The sequence below is a fragment of the Cavia porcellus genome, unplaced genomic scaffold, assembly GCF_034190915.1.
Source record: "Cavia porcellus strain 051 isolate PalLab524CR breed Dunkin Hartley unplaced genomic scaffold, mCavPor4.1 scaffold_6, whole genome shotgun sequence".
Taxonomy (NCBI): domain Eukaryota; kingdom Metazoa; phylum Chordata; class Mammalia; order Rodentia; family Caviidae; genus Cavia; species Cavia porcellus.
In genome coordinates, this window is record NW_026947489.1 from 89,940,981 (window position 1) to 89,965,607 (window position 24,627).

Genomic DNA, 24,627 nt, shown 5'->3' on the forward strand with positions numbered 1-24,627 from the left:
CAGGGCTCTGTGTCTCTGGGATTTGCCTTTCTTACCCATCATGCCCACTACCCGGGTCTTCGCTCACACACCACGCTGGCTGCCTGGGGCCCACACACAGCCTGGGTACATGTTTACCCCAGGGTACTCAGCTTCTGGGTCCCAGGACAAAGGCCCTTTTCAAGACTCAGCATCACCAGGGATTTAGCTTAGCAGCACAAGCACAGCCCTGGCATGTAGAAGGTTGAGTTCCAGCCCCAGAACCCAAACAAAACAAAACAAACAAACCTCCTTGCCCCAGTACCCCAGCTCAGTTGATTCCCTCCTGCTGTGCTTTAGGATACTTTGTCCCCTCCCTCATTGACATTTTCCCCACACCACTGTTAGGCATCTGTGTGCCAAGACAGGGCCTCCCAGGCCCTCTGCAAGGTCACTCAGGACAACTGTGCATTGAGCATTCTGCAGGTGACAGCAAGCCACTCCCTTAAGTCACACAGGAAATGGAGGCCAGGCCTTGACACTTACAACTCCCAGGTGTTACTATTACAAGGACGGCACCAAAGGAACTTTTTTGGTGCCAGGAATCGAACTCACAACCTCACACTTGCCAGGCAGGAACTGTGCTGCTGAGCTGTATCTGTGGCCCCCAAAAAACTGCGCCCGTTTCCCGAAGTCTGAGCCCCACCATACCAGCAGAGACCCCTTCGTGGTGAAATCATTTTAGAAACTGTTACATCCTCTCTCCCTCTCAGAAAACCCCAATGTCCATAGCTTCCTGCAGGCTTGGAGAAGCCCGTAAATCAAGAAACCTTCCAGTGTTTCACTTGGTGCTTTCCGAATGTACTGGACCGCAGGACCCTTTGCTAATACTTTGGTATTTAATGGGATGCATCTGGGGAGAGCTGAGATCGAGGTCTTCCCAGGAAGTACAGAGCGGGACCCTGGGCTGGTCGGGCTGCAGGAGGAGGCGGTGTGTAAGCCATGTGTGAGTCAGCATATGGAACGGCTTGGGAGCCAGGGTAAACAGGAACCAAGCCAAAGAGCGCAGGGAGCCACATACATTCTGTCTTCACTCCTCCTGACCCACTTAGGGAGATCAAGGCTCCCAAGGTCAACCGGAGGCCTTGGGGCAATTTGACCAACAGCTGATAATGCAGTGGCCAACCTGGGGCTCAGCCAACTCTTGAGTGTCACCTCCACAGGGATGCCACAAGGTGAGCGTCCTCCGTGGTGCACACCTTCTGGTGACAAGGCCAGACCTGACGCTAGCCCTTTAGTTTCCCTGCTATCTACAGAAGCAACCCAAAACGTGACTTAGAACGGTGTGCCTCATGGTTTCATGGGTCGGTGGGTCTGGGCTCCATATTTTATTATCTTCCTGGAGCATCAGCAGGGAACACTGACCAGGCTGCATCCAGGGTTCAGTCTTGTGGCACTGCCACCTCCAGGAAACCCAAGGGTGGGGCCTGGTATTAACTACCAGTGTCAGGGCCCTCTCCTCACTCAGCAGTCTACCTCAAGCCCCTGGTTTGGAAGCACATCAGCTCAATGCCAGTGGCAAAACCTGGAAGCTACAAGAAATCACTTCCGGGGCATTCCAGGAGTCGAGACATGGCACAGGCCAGCCCAGCCACACCAGGATAGAGCCCATCAGCTGCCATCTTTGGAGACACCTCGGAAGGGACTTTTCTGATCTGGAATAAATGGGGGCGCTGTGCTCAGAAACAAGAACAAAGGCTGGCTTCTTGGAACTGTTGACTTGCTGAGGATAAAGGTGTTTATATCTCACAGGGAACACTTGGGAGGAGCACCAGAGCCACAGTTGAAGAACAGCATGCGTTATTTTCTCCATTCTTGGGCACCAGTAAAAAACCCCCAAGTGCCAGATGGTGGCAGCGTGACTTGTATCCAATGGCACTGCACAGAGGGAGGGAGACACTGATGTTCGGGCACCGGGGCAGTTTTCACCACTGGGCGAGCCTTTGTTTCCTTCTTAGTGACATTCACTGGCATGGCCAAAGACACCACAAGGGAAGGCAGCAATTACGCTGCCCCCATCAGCAGGAAATGGTCTGGAAGGGGCAGCCATCTATGTTTGCGGCCAAAAGTGCTGAAGCAAACCCAGCTGAGGTTCAGTTCTAGAGTTCCACAATCTGGACAAACAGCAACGGTAGTTCCTAAAATTCCTAGCAGGCATCACAGACTATTACTTAGCAAAAGCAGTTTCCATATTTCGTTCTCATGACACACAGACTGTTCGGTATGCATGTCCCACTGAGGCCCATCGGTGAGGCTCAGCCACATCGAGCCAGGCTTCATCCTTGTCACCTCCCCTTATAGTGCAACCAGGCCCTTAAGCCCAGGCATACGACAGAATCAGCTTAAGGTCTTGGAATAAGCAGGAAGGCAGAAAGCATTCCTAGGGCTTTTCAAACCCGGGCTTCTTAACCCCACGTCCACGAATGGACTTCAAAGGTAGTTTCCTGAACTGCAAATGTGCTATTTGCATAGTCCTCTAAAGGGAGGTCCAGGGCCACCCCGGGTCACTAACACCCATTCTGTCTGTCCAGTGCTTCAGAAGGAATGTGCACCACGAGCAAACTGCGGTTGATTTCTGTGTGCACAGCTCCAATCTTTCTGGACAAACTGGCTCTGCTCCGGGTCATTCCCAAGCCCAGCCATGATGCCACCTGCCTGGGCTGCAGGGGCCAATAAAGTCTAGGCCACGTACAAGCACCCTGCCCTATAAAACCTACACTGCGTCACTAAGCCAGGCATGTCTTCTGCTTCCTGGGCTCACCTTCTATCCCCACCCCCAACTTACTACTGCTAAAACTCAGTAAAATCAACTCTTTTGGGTGTTTCCACCAGCTTCGTCCATATCCTTGCAATGGAAGCCTGGAACAAGGCACCTCCAGCAGGGCGAGCTCCAGGTGGGTTTTCAGAACTGGATCCTGGGGCAAGTGCAGACTTTTGCCCCTTCTCAGGAAGAGCCTGAGCAGCTAAGCTTTCATGCAAAGAAGCTTTTAGATAAAGCATTATAGGAGACAGAACCTCGCTGCAAGCAGCCAAGGAGGTAAAAAGTCCTTCCCATACCTGTGAGGGGTCTGAGCCAGAAGGCTTCCATTAATATTTAGGGGAGCAGCCAGCCTGGAGGGCTGGGGTCAGTGTGTGCACAAAACCCCTACCACATGGTCCATCATTACCTGCTTCAATTTTTTCAAATTGTAGTTGCAAAATTTCTCTTTGCTACAAATATTTATGACAGGGAGGCTTGAGTATACATGAAGAAGGGTGAATACAGGGTCCTTTTACAACCGTAAGCTTTTCCCCATCTTACTCCCTACCCTTCAGTACGAGGCACATGGGACTTTTGGAACGATTTTCTTGCTATGTTGCCCTGGCTAGCTTCAGACTTGCAATCCTCCTGATTCAGCCTGAGTAGCTGGGATTTCAGGCTCTAAAGGATCCTGGTCTGCCTGAGGGGCTGGGGGAATGGGTCCCCAGCACTCCCAGCTGCAGCAAAAGCACCCCAGCAAACACAATTCCCACTGCCTCCTCCCTGCCACAGCGCCCGGCCTTGCTTCCTTCCCACCCTGGTAAATGCTACAGGTAAATGCACAGGAAATGTTGAGAAATACAAGCTGGGAGGGGGACAAGGGGAAGGTGACAGCTCACTACAGGCAAACATGCTGAGTGGCAGAAGGTGACATCTGCTGCTACCTCCCACTGGTCCCCACCTCTCCTAACCTCCAGCTGGATCCCCTCCCCCTAGAGCAGAAGGAAGTGACCTCAGCGAAAGCGTGAGTCACATGGACCAGCAACGAGCTCCGTGCACCGGTGAGCTGGCACCCGGGGAGGTAGATGGAACGTGTCCCACCCACCACAAAGGTTCAGAGAAAGCCCTACTCCCTCTGCAGATGGCCACGTCTCAGGGACAGCGTGGCCCCGGGGCTGCCAGCTGCCTCTCAATGGTTTCTTGCCAGAGAGAAGGAGTCCCCACCCAGTGTGGTGACAGGAGCAGCAGGCCCGCTGCGGCACTGCCACACACAAACGAGTCCGGGAGGCAGCCGTGAGCAGAGAACATGCTTTATTGAGTAGATACAGAAGAGCACATTCTACCACACGTGGAGGAGGACGTGGCGTCCGCAAAAGGCCTTCACCCCATAACAAAACCCCGGTGAGGTTGCTTTTGGAGAGACTGGGACAGTGACACTGGAGGGGAGCCACCACAGAACATGCTTCAACAGCTCCCCAAAACCCACAGTGAGTATAAGTAGTGTACAGAGATGACGAGAGAAAGGCACAAATGACCAGAGTCAGGATCATGGTGAGGATGCCGCGCAAAGACGGCGGTGTCGGAGGAGACTGAGCTGGGAAGGGCGACGCGTCAGACATCAAAGGCTGCCCCAAGATAGCAGGTTATAACGGGCGCGGGGAAATTAGAGGAGAGTCTCTTCCTGCACTCAGACAACACCGAAAATAGAGGAGACCGGAGGGGAGCACGGCAGCACAGCCCAAAAGGGAGGAGCAGCAGTTCAGAGGGGCGGAGCGCGGCGTCCTCCACCAGGGGGCTACGCTGCTGCTGCGCGCCGGAAGCCCTGCCTCGCGGGGTCCCGGGCAACATGGGAATTGCTCCCAGCCACCCTCTCCCAATCACCCGTAGCTTCTCCCAGGGGCTCCAGGGCAAATCCCCCCCCCCCCAAAGGCTGGCGGAGGTGCGTGGCTGAGCCCACCAGTCACCATGGGGCACCGCGGGGAGCACTGGGAATCACTTTGGCACCTGCAGGAGTAAAAAGGGCCAAGCAGGCAGGGAGAGCACGTCCACTGCCGGGCACTTTTCAGTGGGGCGAAAAGCAGCTTCCGTCCTCTTCCACCGAGACTCTGCCCACCGCCACAGGCAGGTAAACACAGTGTGGCCGCCCCTCGAACTGCCAACAAGCTCCCCGCGAGTCCTCAGCTCTGATCAGCCCGACACCGATACGGACATAAAGAGAGGCGCAAAAGGGTCAGTGAGGTGCCACCTGAGGTGGACGGCCCCCTCCTGGTGAGCCCACGGACCCCCCCCCCCTCTGCCAAGTGCCACCCCTGCCAGCCGCTCCCCAGACACGTGTGGCAGTGGCCACCACGAAGGTCCTGGCCATGGCAACCGTTATTGGGAGGTCTGGTGACCAGGTGGCAAGAAGCACTAGAACGAAGCTCAGCGGACACGACACACCTCATGGGGCAGAGGACATGAGGCGGAACCAGTGACTGGACAGGTACAGTACCAGAACAGAACTCCTTGGGTCAGTGCTATGCAGGAGCCGCAGCCCATGCCGGCGCGGTCCCATCCGGGCAACCTCACTGAGGCCGAAACAACAGTTCCTCAGAACCAGCGTCTGCAGTGTACACGAGGGCGGAGCCAGGACAGTCCTGAGGGGCGTGGCCTTCCCAAAGGGTACTGCACTTGCCAATCACGAGAGCGACAGAAATGACAGACAGATCCCTAGGGGATGGATTCCTACTGCTGGGGTTCGCTGGCTCAGAATGATGGGTCACTTTAAGTGCCCTTGGGAGGGGTCCATTTTAAGCAGCTTGGATCCATGGTTTTATTGGAGTTGGACCGTTTGGCCTCTTTGGCTATCCACTCGTCAATCAGGTCCTGGAAGAACAAGAAGTATCATTAGACACCACGCCTGGACCCACAGATTCCAGAACTACTACTGACTGGACAGGAAGGAACTGCCAAGCTTCACAGCTTGTTCAGGTACAGAAAACAGTAGCTTCATCTGTTTGAGGCTGGGTCTCTTCAACTTCGCATGGAGTTCAACCTCACAGCAATCCTCCTGCCTCAACCTTCTGAGTGCTGAGGTCACAGGTGTGAACCAGCAAAAAATATTCTCTCTTCATCTCTGAACTGCTCTCCTACCTCACCCACTCCATCCTACCTTGCCTGGAGTGAGGAGTGAAAACCATTCACCTAGTTCATTACATGGAGCAGTCAACTAAGAAATTCTAAAGTGGGCATGAGTGGAGATGGCATCTGTGTGACAGTCTCAGGGCTTTTCCCAGTCCAGGAAAACCATCCAATGTCAGAAGTGGTACGCAGCAAAACGCTGCTTAATTTGTGTCACCCAGATTTGAGGCAGGAGCCACCAACAGGTCCTGATAAAGATAAATGGGGCCAGGTGTGGTGGCACAGGCCTGTAATCCCAACCACTGAGAGGCTGAGACAGGAGAATTGTTATGAGCTCAGGGCCAGCCTGACGTGCACAGTGAGACTTTGCCTCAAAAAGACCAAAAAAAAAAAAAAAAAGAAGGGAAATTCTCTCCAGCGGTCAGACCCAGCGGGCTCTACCCCTTCTTAAGCAACACCAAGCAAGCTGTTGGAAGCCTCACCTGTCTCTTTAAAACCAAGTGTTTCCCTTTCCAATACTTGAGCATCTGAAGGGCCTGCAGAGTGCTGACGATGTCCACGGGGTTCACAGCCGTCTCCTGGCTGATTTCTGAAACACAAGTGCTCCTGAGACCCAGCTCAGACAACAGGCACCCCGTCTCTTCCCGATGGGCCTTTCCTCTGGGGGACTCCCAAGGGCTAGGGTGTGTGGCCCTCGATCTGCCCAGAGACTGTGCACAGAGTGGCCGGGGTGACTCTGCTGGAGCCTGTGTTTCACCAAGAAGCTACTCTGGCCCCTCAGAGACCAAGGCTGGATGCAGACCGAACCTGGTTCTCCACTTCCACTGGGCAAGGCAAAGGCTGCTGTCTCAAAAGCTCTCGCGCGTGTGTCAAAATACTTGGAAGTTTTCTTCTGGACTTTTGTAAGAATTAAAGTGCTGGCAGCTCCAGCAATGAGAAACTAATTCTCAAGCATCCCAGAGCTCCGGTGAGGGGCTCTGCAGTGGCCTCACTTAGGGGCCACCCCTCCCCAGCCACAGGGCACAGAGACCAGCGCTGTGTGTACAGGTGACAAAGCGTGACCAGGACCCAGCAGGAAAGCTAGGGGAGGGACTAACCAGCGTTGAAGCAGTCGAACACCAACCTTTGATAGAAATCTCTTTGCCCTGGAAATTGTGCAGGTAGCGGAGCAGCACTTCTTTCCAGTAACTTCGGTAGCTGATGAGCCCCAGGTCCGAGAGCGGGCGCTCTGGGGAGCCCACTTTTTCTTCCACTTTGGAAAGCAAATAACCTGCCGGGGAACAAACATACTTTTTCTAGCAACCTTGTGCCTCATCCTAACGGCACAGAGCAGAGTGCTAACGTGGAAGGCTTCACTAAGCAAACCGCTGTGCAGTGGGTCAGCCTTTCAGTGGGACATGCTTCTCTGACAAGCCGGGGGGTGGGGTGGGGAATATGGAAGTGCATTACTTGTAAGAGCCATTAAAAAAAATCCCCAGAGCAGACATCAATAAAGAAGTGCTAGCTGGGTGTTGGGGCCATTCTTACTAGTCCCAGCCCTGGGGGGCTGAGGCAGGGGTCATCCTGAGTTTGAGGCCAGTCCAGGCTACACAGTGAGTTCGAGGCCAGCTGGAACCACATAGCAAGGTCTTTTCTCAAGATAGATGGGGAGGGGCTGGAGATTTACCTCAGTGGCATAAGCACCTGCCTTGCAAGCAGGCAGTCATGAGTTCGATCCCCAGTACCGATAAAAAGACAAAAAAAAAAGGTAGATGGGGAACGGAAAGGGGAAGCCACTTTACTGTGGAGCTTTTCATGTATTTGAAATCTTCAAACGTTAGTTATTGGGACAGGTTCTCGCTATGTAACCCAGGATGACCTCAAATTCGGAGTGATCTCTTGCTCAGACCCAAGTGTGGCATCAAACCCGCAAAACAAACTGCTATGGGCCAGGGTCACCCTGTGTTCAGGGACGCAGACGGGAACTCGCTTGGGCCTGCAGCTCACCTCAGTGTCCCCAGGCTTCCTGTGCTGGGAACAGCCACGTGGTGCCAGGCTAGGGGCCATTAAAATCACCAACCAAAATGGACCTAAGGAACTGCGAACATCTGTCACAGCACAAGAGCTAAACAGGGCACTCTATCAAAGGCAGCTGGGAGTCACCTTTCCAGGAACTCCATTTGACCGCACTGTGCTTGGTGTAGGTGACCACCAAAGCACTCAGACTGTCTCCCAGCTAACAGATCCAGCTTTCCCCACTTGCTGCACACCCAGCAGGAATTGCAGATGACAACATTCACAGGGTCCCTGCCTCGGGAGTAGCTTCACTTACTGAAGTCAATGAGCATCTTGCCGTAGCCCTGTCTCATGTACTGAGGCATGGTAAGGATGCAGGATACATTGTAGTTCAGGAATGAGTTCTTTTCCTAAAAGCAAAAGCAAATGAGTCTGCAGGTCAGAAGAGTTTGGACCAAAGGCTTCTGCTCCCCACAAACACACAATGAGGCTTCCTGCGAAAGCCCCCATAGCCAGTCCTAGATGGTGGCGATCAGCACCTCACCCTTCCTGATGGCCAAAGCCTTGAGTCCCAAGGTTTCTTGAGCTCAGAGACCTCTGGTCTCATTTTAAGGAGCCAGCTCTGGCTTCCTGATGGCCACAGAGCAAATCAAGGTCAAGACTGTGGAGTCAGTCTACAGCCGCCCTTTCTAAAAGCAGACTTTCAAAAGGAGGGAGGCCGTCTACCAGGAGATAAGGCGAAGAGACAAAACAGAAGTGCTTCCTTTGGGTTCAAAACTGGACCAAATCACATTTTCTAGGATTCTGTCTGTGAAATGCCTGGAACAGGCAAAGTCACGGGGACAGGCGAGGAGGGTAAGTGGACATGAGGCCTTGCTCTTTCCGCCATGTGCAGCACTTCGAGATAAAAACCGTGCCAAGTGCACAGTGGCCAAGTGACAGTGCACACGCTAAACCCCACCGAGCTGGGCTGCCTAGGGCCAGAGAGCTGCTCATTGCGTGAACTGTTTCAATTAAGCTGTCATGCCAAAGCCATGAGCCACATCCAGCATGGGGGCACGCATGCTCAGGAGCTGTGCTGGAAGCCTAGCTAAAGAACCAGTGATCAGAATTTATTCCTGGTTTTAAATGATGACATAGATGGCAAAGCAGGCAGAGTTGGCTGGACTACAAGATGTGGGCTTGAGGGTTAGGAGGGAGCGCTGAGCCAGTAATTAATAGGCAGCTCCAGCCCGCAAGTCCAAAAGGTATGCCAGAAGCTTTTAGTAAAGAACTGAACGTTTTCATTAAGTGAGCTCTGATACATGGGCTTCCCTGTTCTCTTATGGCTGACCATTGTCCAGGATACTGCCTCTCCCTATCGGGGATCGGAGCCCCCAAAGGCACCCATCCCCCTCCTCCAGCCAACAGTCTCCTCTCCAGAACCCACTGACCTTGGAAAAATATCCAATCAGGTGACAGCCAGTGTTGTCCGCTTCCGTCATCACGTAGAACAGGAAGGGCTCCACATCATAATATAATGTCTTGTGGTCCAGGAAAAGCTTGGCCAACAGGCACAGGTTTTGGCAGTAGATCTAGAAGCAGAGAGAGACTCTGTGGCCAGGGGCTCCTCTGCTCACGTGAACTATCCGTGCTCTTTTTCAAGGCACGGTGAGGACTGAACATACCCCTTGGGGAAGCTGTGTGAGGCCCCCCCCCCACCAACCCACCGCCCTCTCCTGGGCTGCCACGTCTTACCTTGTTTTTCTTGCCGTCTACCTCAAACACCGAGATGGAGCCTTTGCGATATATCTCGTCTCCAGGCGGGTGTTTCCAAACACACTTGGCCTGCAAGAGAAAGGACTTACATCAAGGAACCCCAGCCCACTTCCGAGAGTGGCGCCTCAAAGGGAAAAACAACCACAGGTCAGATTTGGTTAACTTGAAGCCATGCAGCAAAACAGATTTCTTTTTCCAGTAAAACAAACAAAGCCTTCAACAGTCATTGGGATCCACTCGTGGCATTTTTACAGCAGTTTGGAACAAGTTTTCTGGATTCCGTCCTGGTGCTGTCTCAGCACAGGAGATTAAGATCATCCAGTCTGTAAAAGCCACACAGATAAGAACACTTCGCTTATTATAAAAGGTCTCAGGCTAACAGGAAATTCTTAAGCAGCTGACTTCCAGCAGCTTAGAGTTGCTAAGTAGTGCACTTTACTCTCACCTTTACTGGGCTGTTTTTCAGATTAGAAAAGGGACCCACAATGATAAAGACAACCAACAACCACTATCTGTCCTGGGCCGTGCAGACGGACTGTTACACAGGAGGCCTAAGGGAAAGTCCCGCCACTTCCCCCTGAGATACAGTGGCCTGGCAGAGTGGGAGAAGGCTGGGGGGCAAATGACCACAAGGGGGACAATGCACCCCCTTTTCCTCACTGAAGGGCACTTTCTGGTATTGAACCCAGCGCCTCAGGCATGCAGGGCAAGCTCTTATCCCTCAGCTACAGCTCTAGCCTTGTCTGCAGTGTTAACACAGCCAGCCACTGCTGTGACTAGGCAAACTTAAATAAATACATTTTGAAATGTTTAAAAGTAGTCATAGTGGTGGCTCTGGGAGGGTGAGGCAAGAGACAGCCTAGGCCACTTAGCAAGACCCTGTCTTGAAATAAAAAAGTAAGAGCCGGGACGCAGTTCAGTCCGAAAGCCCTGGACTCAAACTTCAGTACCACCCCAAAACTGTTTTTAAAATTCTATATATGTTGGCGGTTTTAATCAAATGCTTTTATTGTGACGTTCTGTCAATCAACAATCACAATCCATGTCAGGCTGGTGGTGCACATCTATACTCCCAGGACTCAGGAGGCTGAGGCAGGAGGATGGCCAGGCTAGACTACACAGTGAATTCAAAGCCAGCCTGAAATACAAAGTGAGATCCTGTCATTTAAAAAAAAGGGGGGGGTGTGTGGTCTTTATCCCTTTATGTGTTGTGCTTCCCATCCCTACTTCATAGCAGAAGTTCTCTTAAGACAAAGCTTTTATTCCAAACCTAGGGAAAGAAAAATGGCTGAAAGCTGAGAAAAAAATCTAGCAAGCATATTTATCAATAAGAAAGATTCAAGTTTTTATTCCTATCTCAATGGGAAGAAATACATTCAAGACCCAGAAAGGAGTGAACTGAGGCCCGATGGGACGTGCTCTGCTCTTTCCCGCTCGGTCACACACTGGTCTCCCTGGGAGACAAAGCATTCAGCACCCAGAAGGGGAGCCCCGGGGCTCCTGCCCTGCCCTGCCTGCCCCAGGCTTCCAGTGAGTCTGGGACTAGGCACAGGTAACTCACGCCCTGGGGAAGAAAGAAGACAGGGCGGTTCGTGACAGGGTTTGGGTAAGGACCTTCGGCTGCCACGCAGTGCCAGCCTGGCTGCACGCTCCGGTCCTCAAAAGTGGACACTGATTCCCTGCGCCTTCAGCCCACTTCTGTGACTGCAGAGAGCTGCTAGGCAGGGTGTCACATCTAAGGCCAAATCCAGAGAGGCCACATGGCTACCACGGCCGGCAGAGGGACCCAGGGCGACTCACCATGTGCCGGCGGAGTATGGTCTGGCTCTTCATGTACTTCAGGCAGAACTCACACATGTAGAGCCGGCCCAGCCGCGCGTACTCCTCAGGGTAAGGAGAGTGGTACCACGTGTCCAGCTCGTAGCGGCCAAAGGCGATCGTCTTAATCATGTTGCTACCCTCGGTGATCTGCCCTTGCAGTCGCAGCTTCTCCTGTGGCCAGGGAGTGCAGAGTCAGAGGAGGGGTAGGGTTTGCGGTACCATAAGCCCGCGTACAGGCCACCGTGCCCAGGTGACGAGCATACTCAGACAGATTTGGCTTCGACCCACAAGCGGCTCACACTGAAGGGGCTGGGCGCAGGGCACCAGGCAGAGGCCACATGCTTGGGCTCCATCATACTGAGTCCAGAATACTTTTTTACCCCTGGTATCAGCCTTAAAGCACACTGAATCAGAAAGGTAATCTACCAAATATAATCACTCTGAAACTAAACAGAGGAGATGATTTAGCCAGTGTCCTGTGGGGAGTGGTAGCATATGCCTATTATCCCAGTACTTGGGAGGCTGAGGCAGGAGGATCTTTGCAAGTTTGAGACCAGCCTGGGTTACAAAGTAAGCTCAAGGACAGCCTGAACTGCATAGCACATAGTGAGAACTATGTCTCAAAAGACAAAAACAAAATAAAAAAATAGAGAGGAAGAAAAAGCGCCAGCACTAGGGATTTAGCTCAGAGGCACAAGTGCCTGCCTGGCAAGCTTTAAGTCATGAGTTTGATCCCCAGTACCAACAAAACAAAACAAAACAAACAAACAAAAAAAAAAACAGTGCCTTATGTGCCTGCAGAAGTGTTTTATAAAGTTGTATGAATCTCACACAGACCCACTTCTAAAATTAAATAGTAAGCACTTTAAAAACCATTTTTGAAAATAAAATTGTTTTGAAGTCTGGATGACAAGTTTGCGATCTATGGAGGAAGAAAAACATCTGTGTGTCTCCAGCTCCTTTGGTGGCAGTGAGCTGACCACAGGTGGTTTGGGAGGGTCACTCGGCACAGGGCGGCACAGGGTGGTAGGGCGGCCTGGGCACTGCTTTCTAGAAGGTGGGGGCAGGGACCAACAGCAGTGGCAGCAGCCCAATGGGAGAGGGGAAGCCAAGGGACACTGCCTCCTACAAGTTTCCAGCCCAGGACTGGGCGGAATTTTAAATGGGTGGAAGGGGGCCAGCAGGGCTGGACAGAGATTCACTTTACAAACTACACTGCCCTCGACACATTTTAATCTGTTAAATCAGAGAATAACCCCATCAAAAGAATCTTCTTCATCCATATTTATTAAAAATTCCACCCAGGGAAACCAGCTGACTGTGAGCTGAATGTAAATGAAATGGAAAGACATTCAAACTTGTCCTTGGCAAAGTCTGTTTTTTTGTTTTTTTTTTTTTTTGATACAAGAGTGTACATAGCCCAGACTGGCCTTGAACTCATAGTGATCCCCCTGCCTCAGCCTCCCCAGCACTAGTAATACAAGTGTGCCACCACACCTGGCTTCCCAGCATTCAGGAGGCTGAAGCAGGAAGACTGCTGTGCCTGAGTTTAAAGCCGACCTGTGCAACGTAAGCTCCATGGCATGGAAAGCCATCTCAAAAAACAATCAAGAACATAGACCCACAACCCTTCCTTCCTTTTGCCTTGGTTACTGTCATGGTTTCAGGGCAGGGGTGGTGAACCTATGGTGCAGCACCCCAGCAGGCCATTCCCATCACTGAAGCTCTACAAGGTTAGCCAGAGACCTGTGAGGAAACCCTGCAGCGGGAGGTCCTGCTGGGTGATCATGGAGACAAAGGAGGACCACTGCCAGGCCCCGTGCTCTCCGAATTGCAAAAGGAGACAAAAGGGCACCCCCCAGGTAATAATGGGGCCCACCTACAACTTCCAGTTGGGGTGGTAGGCCGAGAGAGAGAGAGAGAGAGAGAGAGAGAGAGAGAGAGAGAGAGAGAGAGAGAGAGAGAGAGAGAGAGAGAGAGAGAGAGAGAGACAGAGACAGAGAGACAGAGAGAGAGAGAGAGAGAGAGAGAGAGAGAGAGAAAGAAAAAATACATCTATACATACATACATACATATATATATATATATGATTTGTTTCAAACAGGAAAGGGAAGGGCAGCCTCCAAAGAAGGGCAGGAGATTCAAGCAGCCAGGGACATTTCATTCCCACCAGGCTGCTCGCTAGTCATCTGTCCGGGCCTTCAGAATGTGTCCGCCAGGGGCCTCGCTCCATCACACACTCACCAGGTCCTCTGACGCCCGGGCCTGTGCTCGGCGGAAGAGATCCAGGTCGTACTCGCTGGTCAGGTTCTCCAGGAGGGGCTCCCGTGTGTTCCCATAGGTCTGCCTGTGCTCCTAGGGAGACACGCAGCGTGATGGCTCTGGCCCCACACAGCAGCCCTGTGGTCTCCGTGGATGCTGACCGGACACAACCCCACAGGTACTGGGGCCACAGCAGCCTGTTTAGCAGCCCAACACCCCAGGATGCCTGAGACTACAGGGGCCCCTACAGTCCTGAGAGGACATCTTCTATCTCTAAGTGCACTCCAGTACCACCAGAATCTCCGCCTCCATTTCTCCAGGAGGAAATGTTGCAGGACTTAGCAAAACATGCACTACGGGGAGCCCAGGGGCATCTGAGTCCCGAGTGCTGGGAGATGCAGCCACGCTCTGCTCACTCTCCAAGCCGCCAGGTCTAACACCGGAAGGTCAGACCGGGAGAAAATCCCAGGCGGGAGGCGGCTAGACTGAGCAGGGCTCCAAGTTCTTCCCTGTGACTCCGTCCACCAAGGGCATGAGACTGCCAGGGACATGGCTAAAGTTCTGAGGCAGCTTCTGGGCCTGCCTGGCCTGTACCAGTACTGCCCAAAACTAACCCAAGGGTCACAGGATCAAAACTCTTATGTCGGGGCTGGGGATTTAGCTCAGCGGCATAAGCGCCTGCCTTGCAAGCAGGCAGTCATGAGTTCGATCCCCGGTACCGATAAAAATGAAAAAGACAAAAAAAAAACCCCAAAAAACAAAAAAACAACTCTTATGTCAAACTACCCTAAGCCAGGGGTACTTGCAGAGTGGAGGGAGACCAAAAGAACCAATCAAAACCAAACCAAAACAAAACAAAACAAAAAAACAAACAGGGATTCAAGTGGTAAATTTTGTCATGTGTATTTTACCACAATAAAAATTGTAAAAACCAATGGAGAAAGACAGAATGAGAGAGAGAATTGGAAAAAAAATTTTATGAATTGTTGCTTATGGTGTCACATGCCTGTAATCCTAGCACTTGGGAGGCTGAGGCAGGAGGATCACAAGTTTAAGAACCAGCCTGTCTCAAAAACCATAAAGAAAAAAACCGTAAAACAAAACTCCAACCCTAACCCACAAGAAAAACAGGCTGTACTGTTTTTAAAATATATTAATATTCAGCAAGATTTAAAAAGAAGAAAGTCAGAGAATCAGAAGAATAAAAACCACCCAGTTTTAACTAACTTTCAAATCTTACCATGGCCAGCACTGCAAGTATCCGCTCCCGGGAAAGAAATCAGACAAGAAAACTCCCCTCTTACCTCTGATCCTAGCCCCTCCCTCTAGACTCCGCCCAACCTCTCCTGGGAAGGGGAGGCTGGGAGTTAAAGGGAGCTGATGGCGGCCGGAAAAGCCAGATTCCACACATACATTACCATTAGAAGAGGCCTTTCCCCAGACCTTTAACCCTGTTCTAACAGCTGCCTGGTGATCTGCTTCCAGGCCCCTAGGTCTTTATGAAATTTGGACTCTTTCACCTACCTAAAGCTTAGGTTTTAAGAGTTACTCATTTCTTCTAGCTTCATGAGTGTTTAAAAAGATCTTTTCGTTTCATTTTCTGAGACAGTCTCACCATGTCACTCAGGCTGGCCTTGAGCTCCTTGAGAAGCCCAGCGATCTTCCTGCCTCAGCCTTCGGTTGAGAACTACAGAAACTTTTATGTCATGTTTTGTCTACCTATACGATTTAGAACACCAATATTATGGGATCTTTTTGTTTGTTTGTGACAGGGTCTATGTATTTCAGGCTGTTCTAAAACTCACTAGGACTATGTAATCCAGGCTGACCTCTAATTCTCTGTGATCCTCCTGCCTCAGCCTCCCGAATGCTAGGATTACAGATGCATGCTACCACACCCTAAGTTTTAAAAATATAAATTTAGGGGCTGGGGATTTAGCTCGGCGGCATAAGCGCCTGCCTTGCAAGCAGGCAGTCATGAATTCGAACCCTGGTACCGATAAAAATGAAAAAAAAATAAATAAATAAAAATAAATAAATTTAAAACTGGATTCAGGGGTGCACACCTATAACCCCAGCACTCTAGGAAGCTGTAGGGGCAAGATCACAAATTCAAACTCTGCCCAGGCAATTCAGTGACTTACAGACTTTCAAAATTAAATTTTGCATTTTTTGGAAAAATTGTAAAAAGACCAGGGAACATAGTTCGGTGCAAAGGCACAGGGTTCAATCCCCAACGTATTCCCATGGTGTTTGATTTCTCTAAGCCTCCTGTGCCCCCCTCCCAACAGCCCGCTTCGGGGACTGCATGGCTTGGCATCCTGGCTTCTCACTGCACAGCCACCGGGAGGAGAGAGCAAACTGCTCTCTGGAAGTCATGCAGAGCAGCAGCTGCCACCGCACTGAACCTTTCTCACCATGTATTTCTCTTTCTGCTCTTTGCTCAGTCCAGAATTTCTTTTCTTCCTAAGTTCAGCCACCTTTTCTTTATATCGCAGCTGCCTCTCTGTTGGTGCCTAAAAGGAAAAAGAAAAACCTGAGAAAGCTACATAGAAAACTCAGTAGGAACTCAGGCTTTAAAAGTATCAAAATTAGGGGCTGGGGATTTAATTCAGCGGATAAGCGTCTGCCTTGCAAGCAGGCAGTCCTGAGTTCTATCCCGGTACCAATAAAAATGAAAAAGACAAAAAAAAAAAGTATCACAATTAAAGAGATACAACTGTTTCGGTTTTTGAGAGGTAGTCTCACTGTGTAGCCCAGGCTGACCTCACACTTGCAGCAGTCCTCCTGCCTCAGCCTCCCGAGTACTGGGATGGCAGACATGCCACCATGCCTGGCAAAAATTTTTACAGAAAAAAAATGCCAGAATATCACAATGTGACTAATAAGGCAATTTTATGGCACCAAATTAGGATCACATCTTTATTGCTACTTAAATTCGGGCTTAAGGAATGGCAGTTTTTGTTGTTGAGATAGGACCCCACTATGTAGTTCAGGCTGGCCCCGAACTCACTGTGTAGCCCAGACTGGCCTTGAACTCACGGCAATCCTCCTGTCTCAGCAGGCAAGTACCACCATGCCAGGCTGCAGAGTAACAGTTTTTAATAATAATACAAATTAAAAATAGTAGCCTCATTGGGGCAGGGCAGCACGGGGCGATGCAGGCTTACACCCCAGCACCCGGGCAGCTGAGGCAGAAAGATCACTGTGAGCTCAAGGCCAGCCTGGGCTACAGAGCAAGACTCTTGTCTCAGCCCTGCATCCCAATAGTAGCTTCCACCAAAACAACAGGAATCAGGGTGATTTCAATCCATAAGCATTTACTGAACACTGTTTTGGAAAAATAATGCTTACTAGTCAACAGTAATGCAAAAATGATTCAAACAGAAAAACTGAGTACACACAGAACCTAAAATAGACAAGGAAAGGGTGCACATACACTTATGGAGTGCTTTCTACCTGTCACAGACTGGGTATAGTACTTACATATTCATAGTTTAGCTGCTAACCCAGCCAGGTTGACATGTTTTGCTTTGTTTTGAGACACTATGTAATTCAGGTTACCCCTGAACTCACCACTGGCACAGGCTGGCCTCAAACTCATATCGATCCTCCTGCCTCAGCCTCCCCAGTGCTGGGATTACAAGTGTGCACTATAACACCCACCAGGTAGGCATTTTTCATTCCTTCTTTTTCTTTTGCAGTCTGCAGATATGAATCAAGGGCTTTTGCACTGAACTACATCCCAGTCCTGTAGTTTATTTTTTGAGATGGTATCTTGCTAAATTGCCAGGCTTAGCCGCCCAGAGTGCTGGGATTACAGGCACCCACTCTCCCACCACCACATTCTGCCTTATTAATAAAAAAAATAAAGTTAAGGGAGGCAAGCTGACCTGCCCGGCCAAGTAGGAGAATCAGTGTTCTGAGCCAGCCCTGTCTGTCCCCAGAGCCACACCTCTTCCTCGCTTCCTTCTGGTTCCTCTCCAGCCAGCCCCTAACAGAGGCCCAGGTGACAAAGCTACACCTAAAAAGGGCTGACGTCAAGAATGAGGTGGAGTCACTGATGGCACAGAAGGCGGGAAAGATGTCCGACCTCAGCTTAGAGCTGCGCGAGGACTCGAAGGATAAACATGATCTCTTCCACTTGGTGCACGGGTAAGAGTCCCAGGCAGGAGAAGAGACGGAAAGACAAAAGCAGGTTCAAGAGGAGGAAGGGACCGGGCGCAATTAGTGAGACCTGAACATGCAGGGAGCCAGGAAGACGGCCAGAGCCGGGCTGCCTGGGCCTCACGGAAGACAGAAGCAATGTGGTGGGGGAGTGCCACGCGCTCAGAAGTCTCCCTGGTGACCTCGCCCATGTGCCCGCAAAGGGCACAGGGTCTGAGGACGCTCTGGTGGGTGAGCAGAAGATGCAAGACAGCGACGGAATGGCAAATATGGGCTTTCAGGTAATCAGACCCCGGCACGTTACCACGATCATTCTAACCAGCTGGCTCCCTCCACGGCTGGGGAAGGGCTTTGCTCTACGCGCACTATTTGGAAACCACATGTCAGCTCTCTGAGTTTACGCCTGGGAGAGCAATCGGATGCACGCAGGGAAACAAGAGGCCCAGAGAGGCCTGCGAAGAGGCTCAGGGGCGAAGGAGACCCCGCTGTGCTGTCACAAGGCCCCTACCTGGTGCCTGGTGGAATGCCTGTTGTTGTCATCTTGCCTGTGGGACAGCATCCTTTCTTCTATCTGCTTATCCCGGCTCTGTGCTCTCACCTGCAACCATCAACAACGTCAATAAATCCACCCGCTCCTAAGACTTCGTTTGCTTATAGCATAAGAACACAGCAGTAACTGCCCCTGGGAGACGCACTGCACTCTGAGAGCCAGGGTGCCCTCGCACGGGCTCTGAGAAAGAGCTAAGCAAGCCTCTCACTCTGCTCTCTCAGCATTAACTGACTGCAGGAGCCAAGGGATCACAGCTTAGTGACTGCGAAGCTAAGATTCTAATGAAGTCTGGTGGCTCTGAGCCGGACTCTTCCCATATAAACTGGGTAAGAAACTTTGAAAAACTGCAGGACGGAGTGAAGTACCACCAAGAAACACAGAAGCTGGGTTGCAAGTAGGCACAAAGATTTGTGCCTGTTGTCCCAGATACACAGGAGGCTGAGGCAGGAGGACTGCGGGAGCCCAGGAACTCAAGGAGAGCCTGGGTAACCCAGCAAGACGGAGAGAGAGGGGGGGGGAGAGAAACACCTGGCTTCAAATCTACCGGGAAACACAACTCTGTAGTTACATAATCTCAGACCAAACCTATCAGCTCTCAGTAGTTTCAATTTCATCATCAGAAACTGAGTTCTCACATCCAACTGCCTCTTTGATTTCACTACTAAACCAGCAGCATCAAAACAGAGTGACTAAGTTCCCCACGAATCCAACCCACCCACATCTCCTTGATGGCAGGAAAGTGAAGAAAACCCCATCTCCCAAGCTGATCGGGTCAATCGACTCCAATTACCCTTGGCGCCAGCTCTTTTCACGGCTCACGTGAAATCCACCTGCCATTCCTGTATCCTGCTCCTTTCCGAAGCCATCACGAATCCAAGGTGCAGTCAGCGCCACAGAGATCCAGCACGGACCCAGGGTGCCCCTCCTGCCAGCTCAGGAGGCTGCTCATCGTCCCCCCACGGCCCATCCTCCACTCTCCAGTGAGTTATGATTTTAGCAGGATCTTGGTCCCACTGCATCAGAATGAAAACGCACCCCTCGTGCCAAGGCCCACGGAGCCTGGGTCCCGCTTCCTACCCCCACCAAGCTCCAGGCACCCGGCTGACTTCCTGTCAGCACCTCTCAGCCTCTGCTTCCGCCTTGCTCTGCTCTCTTTGCCACCATCAGCGTCCCAGGTCAAATGCCAGCGTCTCAGAAAATCCTTCCACAGCACCAGCGCTGTCCCCCCCAGCCCCCTCAAAGTCCCGGCCTTTACTCTGCTTTGTACACCGTTCACCTCGGCATGAAACTGTCAGCCACGCACTGCTCTGTGGACGCCACTGCCTCCGCCTTCGGAGCTGGAGCCCCTGAATGATGTCTCATCTTCCTCCAAGTCCTCCTATCCGTAATGTGGAGCCAGCCACAGAGACAGACGACTCAGAGAACCCCAAAATATAAACCAAGGGCAAAGTGAAAGACATGTAACAGGCAGTAGGGGAGGGACCTCTGCCAAAGGGGAGGGGATCAGAGATGGAGGCAGCGGGGAGAGACGGGGGGTGAAAAAGGAACCCCCTAAGTGTTCCCTCCACACACCAACTCCTCACAAGGACTGGCAACAATCTGTCCTGCAGAAGTGGATGAGTAAGAAAGGAAACAGATGACTGAATAAAAATGGGGGGCCACCCTCTGCAAGGTGTGCTAGGATCCAAAAGCGGTTATGCACATGGAGAGTTTTACAACTCTAAAGTTTTTTTGTTTTTATGTCTTCTTGAGATAGGGTTTCACTATGCAGTGCAGGCTGGCCTTGGGCTTAGTAGCCCAGGCTGATCTTGAACTGTGATCCTCCTGCTTCAGCCTCCCAAGTGCTGGGATTATAGGCATGTGCCACCACACCTGGTTGCTAAAGGGCAGGAGGGCTCACCTCGTATTGTGAAGCCCAAGATTTGATCCCTAGCACCACAAAAAAAAAAAAAAAAAAAAAAAAACATAAACTACAAAGGAAAAACAAAAACTAGTTATAAAGGCGAGGCACTGTCTGGTCTCTCCATTTGGGATTCTCAGTCTTTATCACCTCCTGAAGTTCCAAAGCCGCCAAGCACACAGTCCACAAGGAAGAAGGATTATGCTAAGCCTTGATCTCCTTGCAAAATAAGAAAATTTATGACAGAAATGTTTGCCTTTTTGCAGTATTTTCTTCTCCAGACCGAAATTCTCTTTTAAAAAACTGTTTGAGTAACATGCAGATATAGCTACAAGCCCACTTTTTTTTTTTAAAGATAGGATCTTGCTGGGCTGGGGATTTAGCTCAGCGGCATAAGCGCCTGCCTTGCAAGCAGGCAGTCGTGAGTTCGATCCCCGGTACCGATAAAAAGGAAAAAGACAAAAAAATAAATAAATAAATAAATAAATAAATAAAGATAGGATCTTGCTAAATGGCCCAGGTTGGCCTCAAACTCATGATCCTCCTGCCTCAGCCTCCTGAATAGCCAGAATTACAGGCATGCACCACTGCACTAGGTAAGTCAAAATTTTGTTTGTCAGTTTTTGGTGATAGGTTCTCACTATGTAGCCCTGGCTCCCCTCAAGCTCACAGCAATCCTCCTGCCACAGCCTCCCAAGTGCTAGGATTATAGGTGTGTACCATCGTGCTCAGCTAACAATTTTTAAGGTTATATCTCTGGAAGATTTTGATGTTAAACCAATAGTATCAACTGTGACATTTAAAGGCACACAGAAGAGGACCTACTAGAAGTAGATCGCCATTATTTTCAGAGGAAGGTGTACCCAGCACCTGGCTGACTCTGAATCATGGTGACAGTTCAACAAGACAGTACCAATCTTGTTGAAGACCACAAGAAGCCAACAGGAAGAGCTTACACTGAGCAGAAAAGGCAGCCTCACTTAAAATAAGAGGTAGAATTTTAAGAGCAGAGTCCTCAACCTTAAAAGTCCATAGACCCAGTGACGCCAAAAGACTAAACCGTCAAGAAATTTTCACCCTGCAGTCTGTCTATCAACAAGAGAACAAGCTCCTGTATCAAGAAGAACCAAGAAAGTCACCTAGGAATCTAACATTCCTTAAAATGACACCTGCTAGGACAAGGACACAGACTTTGTTTAACCAGAGTGTTTAGTTAGGGCACCTGCACAGACACCTCCCGGGCGACCTGATTAACGTCTTCATTCTGGCTTCCCTCCATTAGTTCTTCTGTTCCACCCTTGGTAGGTGCAATCCACACGGGGACTCGTGAATGCAACCTTAGGCTCTTCGCTCAGATACATCATCTACATCCCAGAGGGACTTAGGAGCTCTGTTTTTTAGTACTTAACAGAAGAATTAGCCAAGAATAGGTGTAGAGTACACCGAAAGGAAAAGTCTTCTGTAGAAATGGAGAGAGGAAGAGGAAAACAATTTTTTTTAATAAGTACTGGGGATCGAACTCACAACTGCGCACTTGCAAAGCAGGCGCTTACGCCGCTGAGCTAATCCCCAGCAATCTCATAGATTTGTAAACAAAGAATCTAACACATAGACACTGAGATGAAGTCACATAACAAACAGGACTTGAGCAATCTTTGAAGGTGATTTTCTATGCGCTAGTGATCAGTGCCCCAAATATTCTATAATCTCCTTGTTTGTTCCTTCCAATGCACTAAATACTGAAACTCTTCTGTGTGTCCAAGCAGGGTTTTTTTTTTTTTTTTTTTTATTTCTTTGAGACAGGGTCTCCATATGCAGTTCAGTGGGCCTTGGGCTCACTTATAGCCCAGGCTGGTCTCAAACTTGCAAACAATTCATTCTTCTGCCTCAGCCTCCCGAGTGCTGGGATTACTGGAGTGCACCAAGCAGTTTAAGAACACAATCTTTTTTCTCCTATTTCTCCATGAAAAGATGTGAACGAAGAGGATCTTGCGTGTCTTGCACACTGCAGGAGCCCCGGCGTGCAGCCCAGCGCCAGGCCACCACCAAGCTCTCCCTACAGACGCGGGGGCAGGAGGGGGTGGTTACCTTGCACTCATCAGCTGAGAGGTTATGGTACAGAGGACATCCTGAGATGGAGAAATGTCGCTCGTGTTTCCCAGTAAGATGTCCTGTTAAGAGAGGAGAGACAGACGTTACTTACGCAAAGTCTTAAGCTTTAGAAAGTGAGATTCTCTCTCAACGAGCATGTCTGCTTGCTCTCCCATTTTTATCAATCAGATCAAAGCCACCAGAGAAAAATGCTATCAAGATCACAACTTTTCTTTCATAGGACACATCTGGCAACCTTCAGACACACCTGTGGATGTCAATGTGGCTCCTTCTGTTCTGATAATCTAAAGGCTACCTAAGGTCCATGTCACCATAAAGTCACACATTTATGGTGAGGCGCAAAATTACAAACAGGTACACTTTCTTTGGTGGAATTTAATTCTATGTTAAACTGTCATAGTAGAAGTATACTATTCTTTCTACTTTATGATGCTATCTGCTGCAAATTTAATTCCTGTCAATAAGCAAAAGAAATTTACAAAACACAGAAAAGAAAGCCAAGCATGTTGGTGCACATCTGTAATCCCAGCACTTGGGAAGAGACAGGAAGATGGCCTTGAACTTGGGGCCAGCCTGGACTACAGAGTGAGCTCAAGCCCAGCCTATGTTACAGTGAGACCCCACCTCAAAAAAAAAAAAAAAAAAAAAAGCAATCAACAAAGAAAACAGCCTATTCTGTCATGTAAGCCAGGCCTCTCAAAGACCAAGGCAGGAGGACAGTAAATTTAAGCCCACCCTGGGCAAAGGCCCTCTTTCAAAATAAAGAAGAAAAAAAAGGACCAGAGATGGAGCTCAATACAAAGCCTCTGGAGTCAATCTGTAGTGCCTAAAACAAACAACAAATGAGAAAAGGAATAGAGGGCCAGGGATTTAGCTCAGCGGCATAAACACCTGCCTGGCAAGTGCAAGGTCATGGGTTTGATCCCCGGTACCACAAAAGAAAAAAAAAAAAGAAATAAGGAATCATTATTGTTTGATCCAAATCTCTTCAACCAAGAGGTAAAAACATAAATTAGCTGAGTTACATATCTACAAAAATCTTCATCTTTCTTTCATGGAAAAAAATTTAATTTTAGGTAAAAGATATACTGGAGCTGGGCATAGTGGTGCACGCCTATAATCCCAACACTCAGGAGGCTGAGGCAGGAAGATTGTTGGAGTTCGAGACCAGCCTGGGCTACCAAGTGAGCTCAAGGCCCGCCTGAACCGAAGAGCAAGACCCTGTGTCAAAAAGACAAAAAAAATACATATACTGGAACTTTAAAAATTATGCAACCCCTGCGTGTCAAGAGCATATACCTGTTACCCCAACACTCTGGGAAGCTGAGGCAAGAAGACTGAAAGTTTGGGCCTAGCTGGACAACTTATTGATCTGGGAAACCCCATCTCAAAAAATACAAAGGGCTGGGCCCAATTTTTGAAAAACGATACAACAAGATCTACAGAGTAAGCTTTAGAGCAAACAGTCCGGACCAGGGATTTAGCTCAGGGGCACAAGCACCTGCCTGGCAAGCACAAGGTCATGAGTTCGATCCCTGGTACCCACCCCCCCAAAAAAGAGCAAACATTCTAAGATCTAGCAGCCGGGGGCCGATGGTATTCAGACCGCCAGATCTCCAGGACTCCCATTTATTAAACATGGAATCTTAGAAAGCCACACGCTCAGAGTCACATACCGCACAGCGATGTCTCAGACAACAGCAGAAGACATACGTGACGGCGGCTCCTGGACATTAAAACCGACTGGAAACCTCCTAGCACCTGCTGACCCCTCAGCTGCTGCGGCACTGTCCCGGAGGCTCTGCTCTTGTCTTTAAGGCAAGCAGCAGTGTGGGATGCAGCGCTGCTGGAGCCCAGACTCTGTCTCCCTTTGTTGTGCTGTGCAGACGCTGCACTTTTTTTTTAATTTTTATCAGACTGAAAGTTTGTGGCAATTCTGCAGAGCAAGTGTACTGACACCTTTTTTCTAACAGTGCAGAGGATTGTTAGCACCCTGTAACTAAAAAGTATCTGTTTAATTAAGGTGGGTACTGTTTTTTCTCAGGACTACAGTGTAACATGTTTGTTGCTTTCCCGAGCACTGGGGAGCGGGATGAGCACAGGATGTGCACCTGTCTCCCCATCAGGGTTCTTCTCTAGACAATGGCTTAAGCCCAACACCCACGCTTTAGCTCAAAGCTTAC

General features: G+C 50.1%; 1 protein-coding gene across 2 annotated transcripts in view; it reads right to left on the bottom strand.

Moving 5' to 3' along the window:
* Positions 1–4,052: 4,052 nt before the first annotated feature.
* Kat7 (lysine acetyltransferase 7) overlaps positions 4,053–24,627 on the bottom strand; it is a 28,921-nt gene continuing 8,346 nt past the window's right edge. Inside the window, exons 5-15 of one of the 2 annotated variants that reach the window (XM_003466875.4) lie at positions 22,421–22,503; positions 18,391–18,480; positions 16,133–16,231; positions 13,698–13,808; positions 11,432–11,623; positions 9,611–9,700; positions 9,307–9,447; positions 8,190–8,283; positions 7,002–7,148; positions 6,361–6,467; positions 4,053–5,623 (exon numbers count right to left, since the gene is read on the bottom strand). In XM_003466875.4, coding sequence (XP_003466923.1) covers positions 5,522–5,623; positions 6,361–6,467; positions 7,002–7,148; positions 8,190–8,283; positions 9,307–9,447; positions 9,611–9,700; positions 11,432–11,623; positions 13,698–13,808; positions 16,133–16,231; positions 18,391–18,480; positions 22,421–22,503 — 1,256 coding nt within the window. In that variant the 3' untranslated portion in view covers positions 4,053–5,521. The remainder of the gene's footprint in view (positions 5,624–6,360; positions 6,468–7,001; positions 7,149–8,189; positions 8,284–9,306; positions 9,448–9,610; positions 9,701–11,431; positions 11,624–13,697; positions 13,809–16,132; positions 16,232–18,390; positions 18,481–22,420; positions 22,504–24,627) is intronic. The other variant, XM_003466876.4, reaches the window with a different exon arrangement.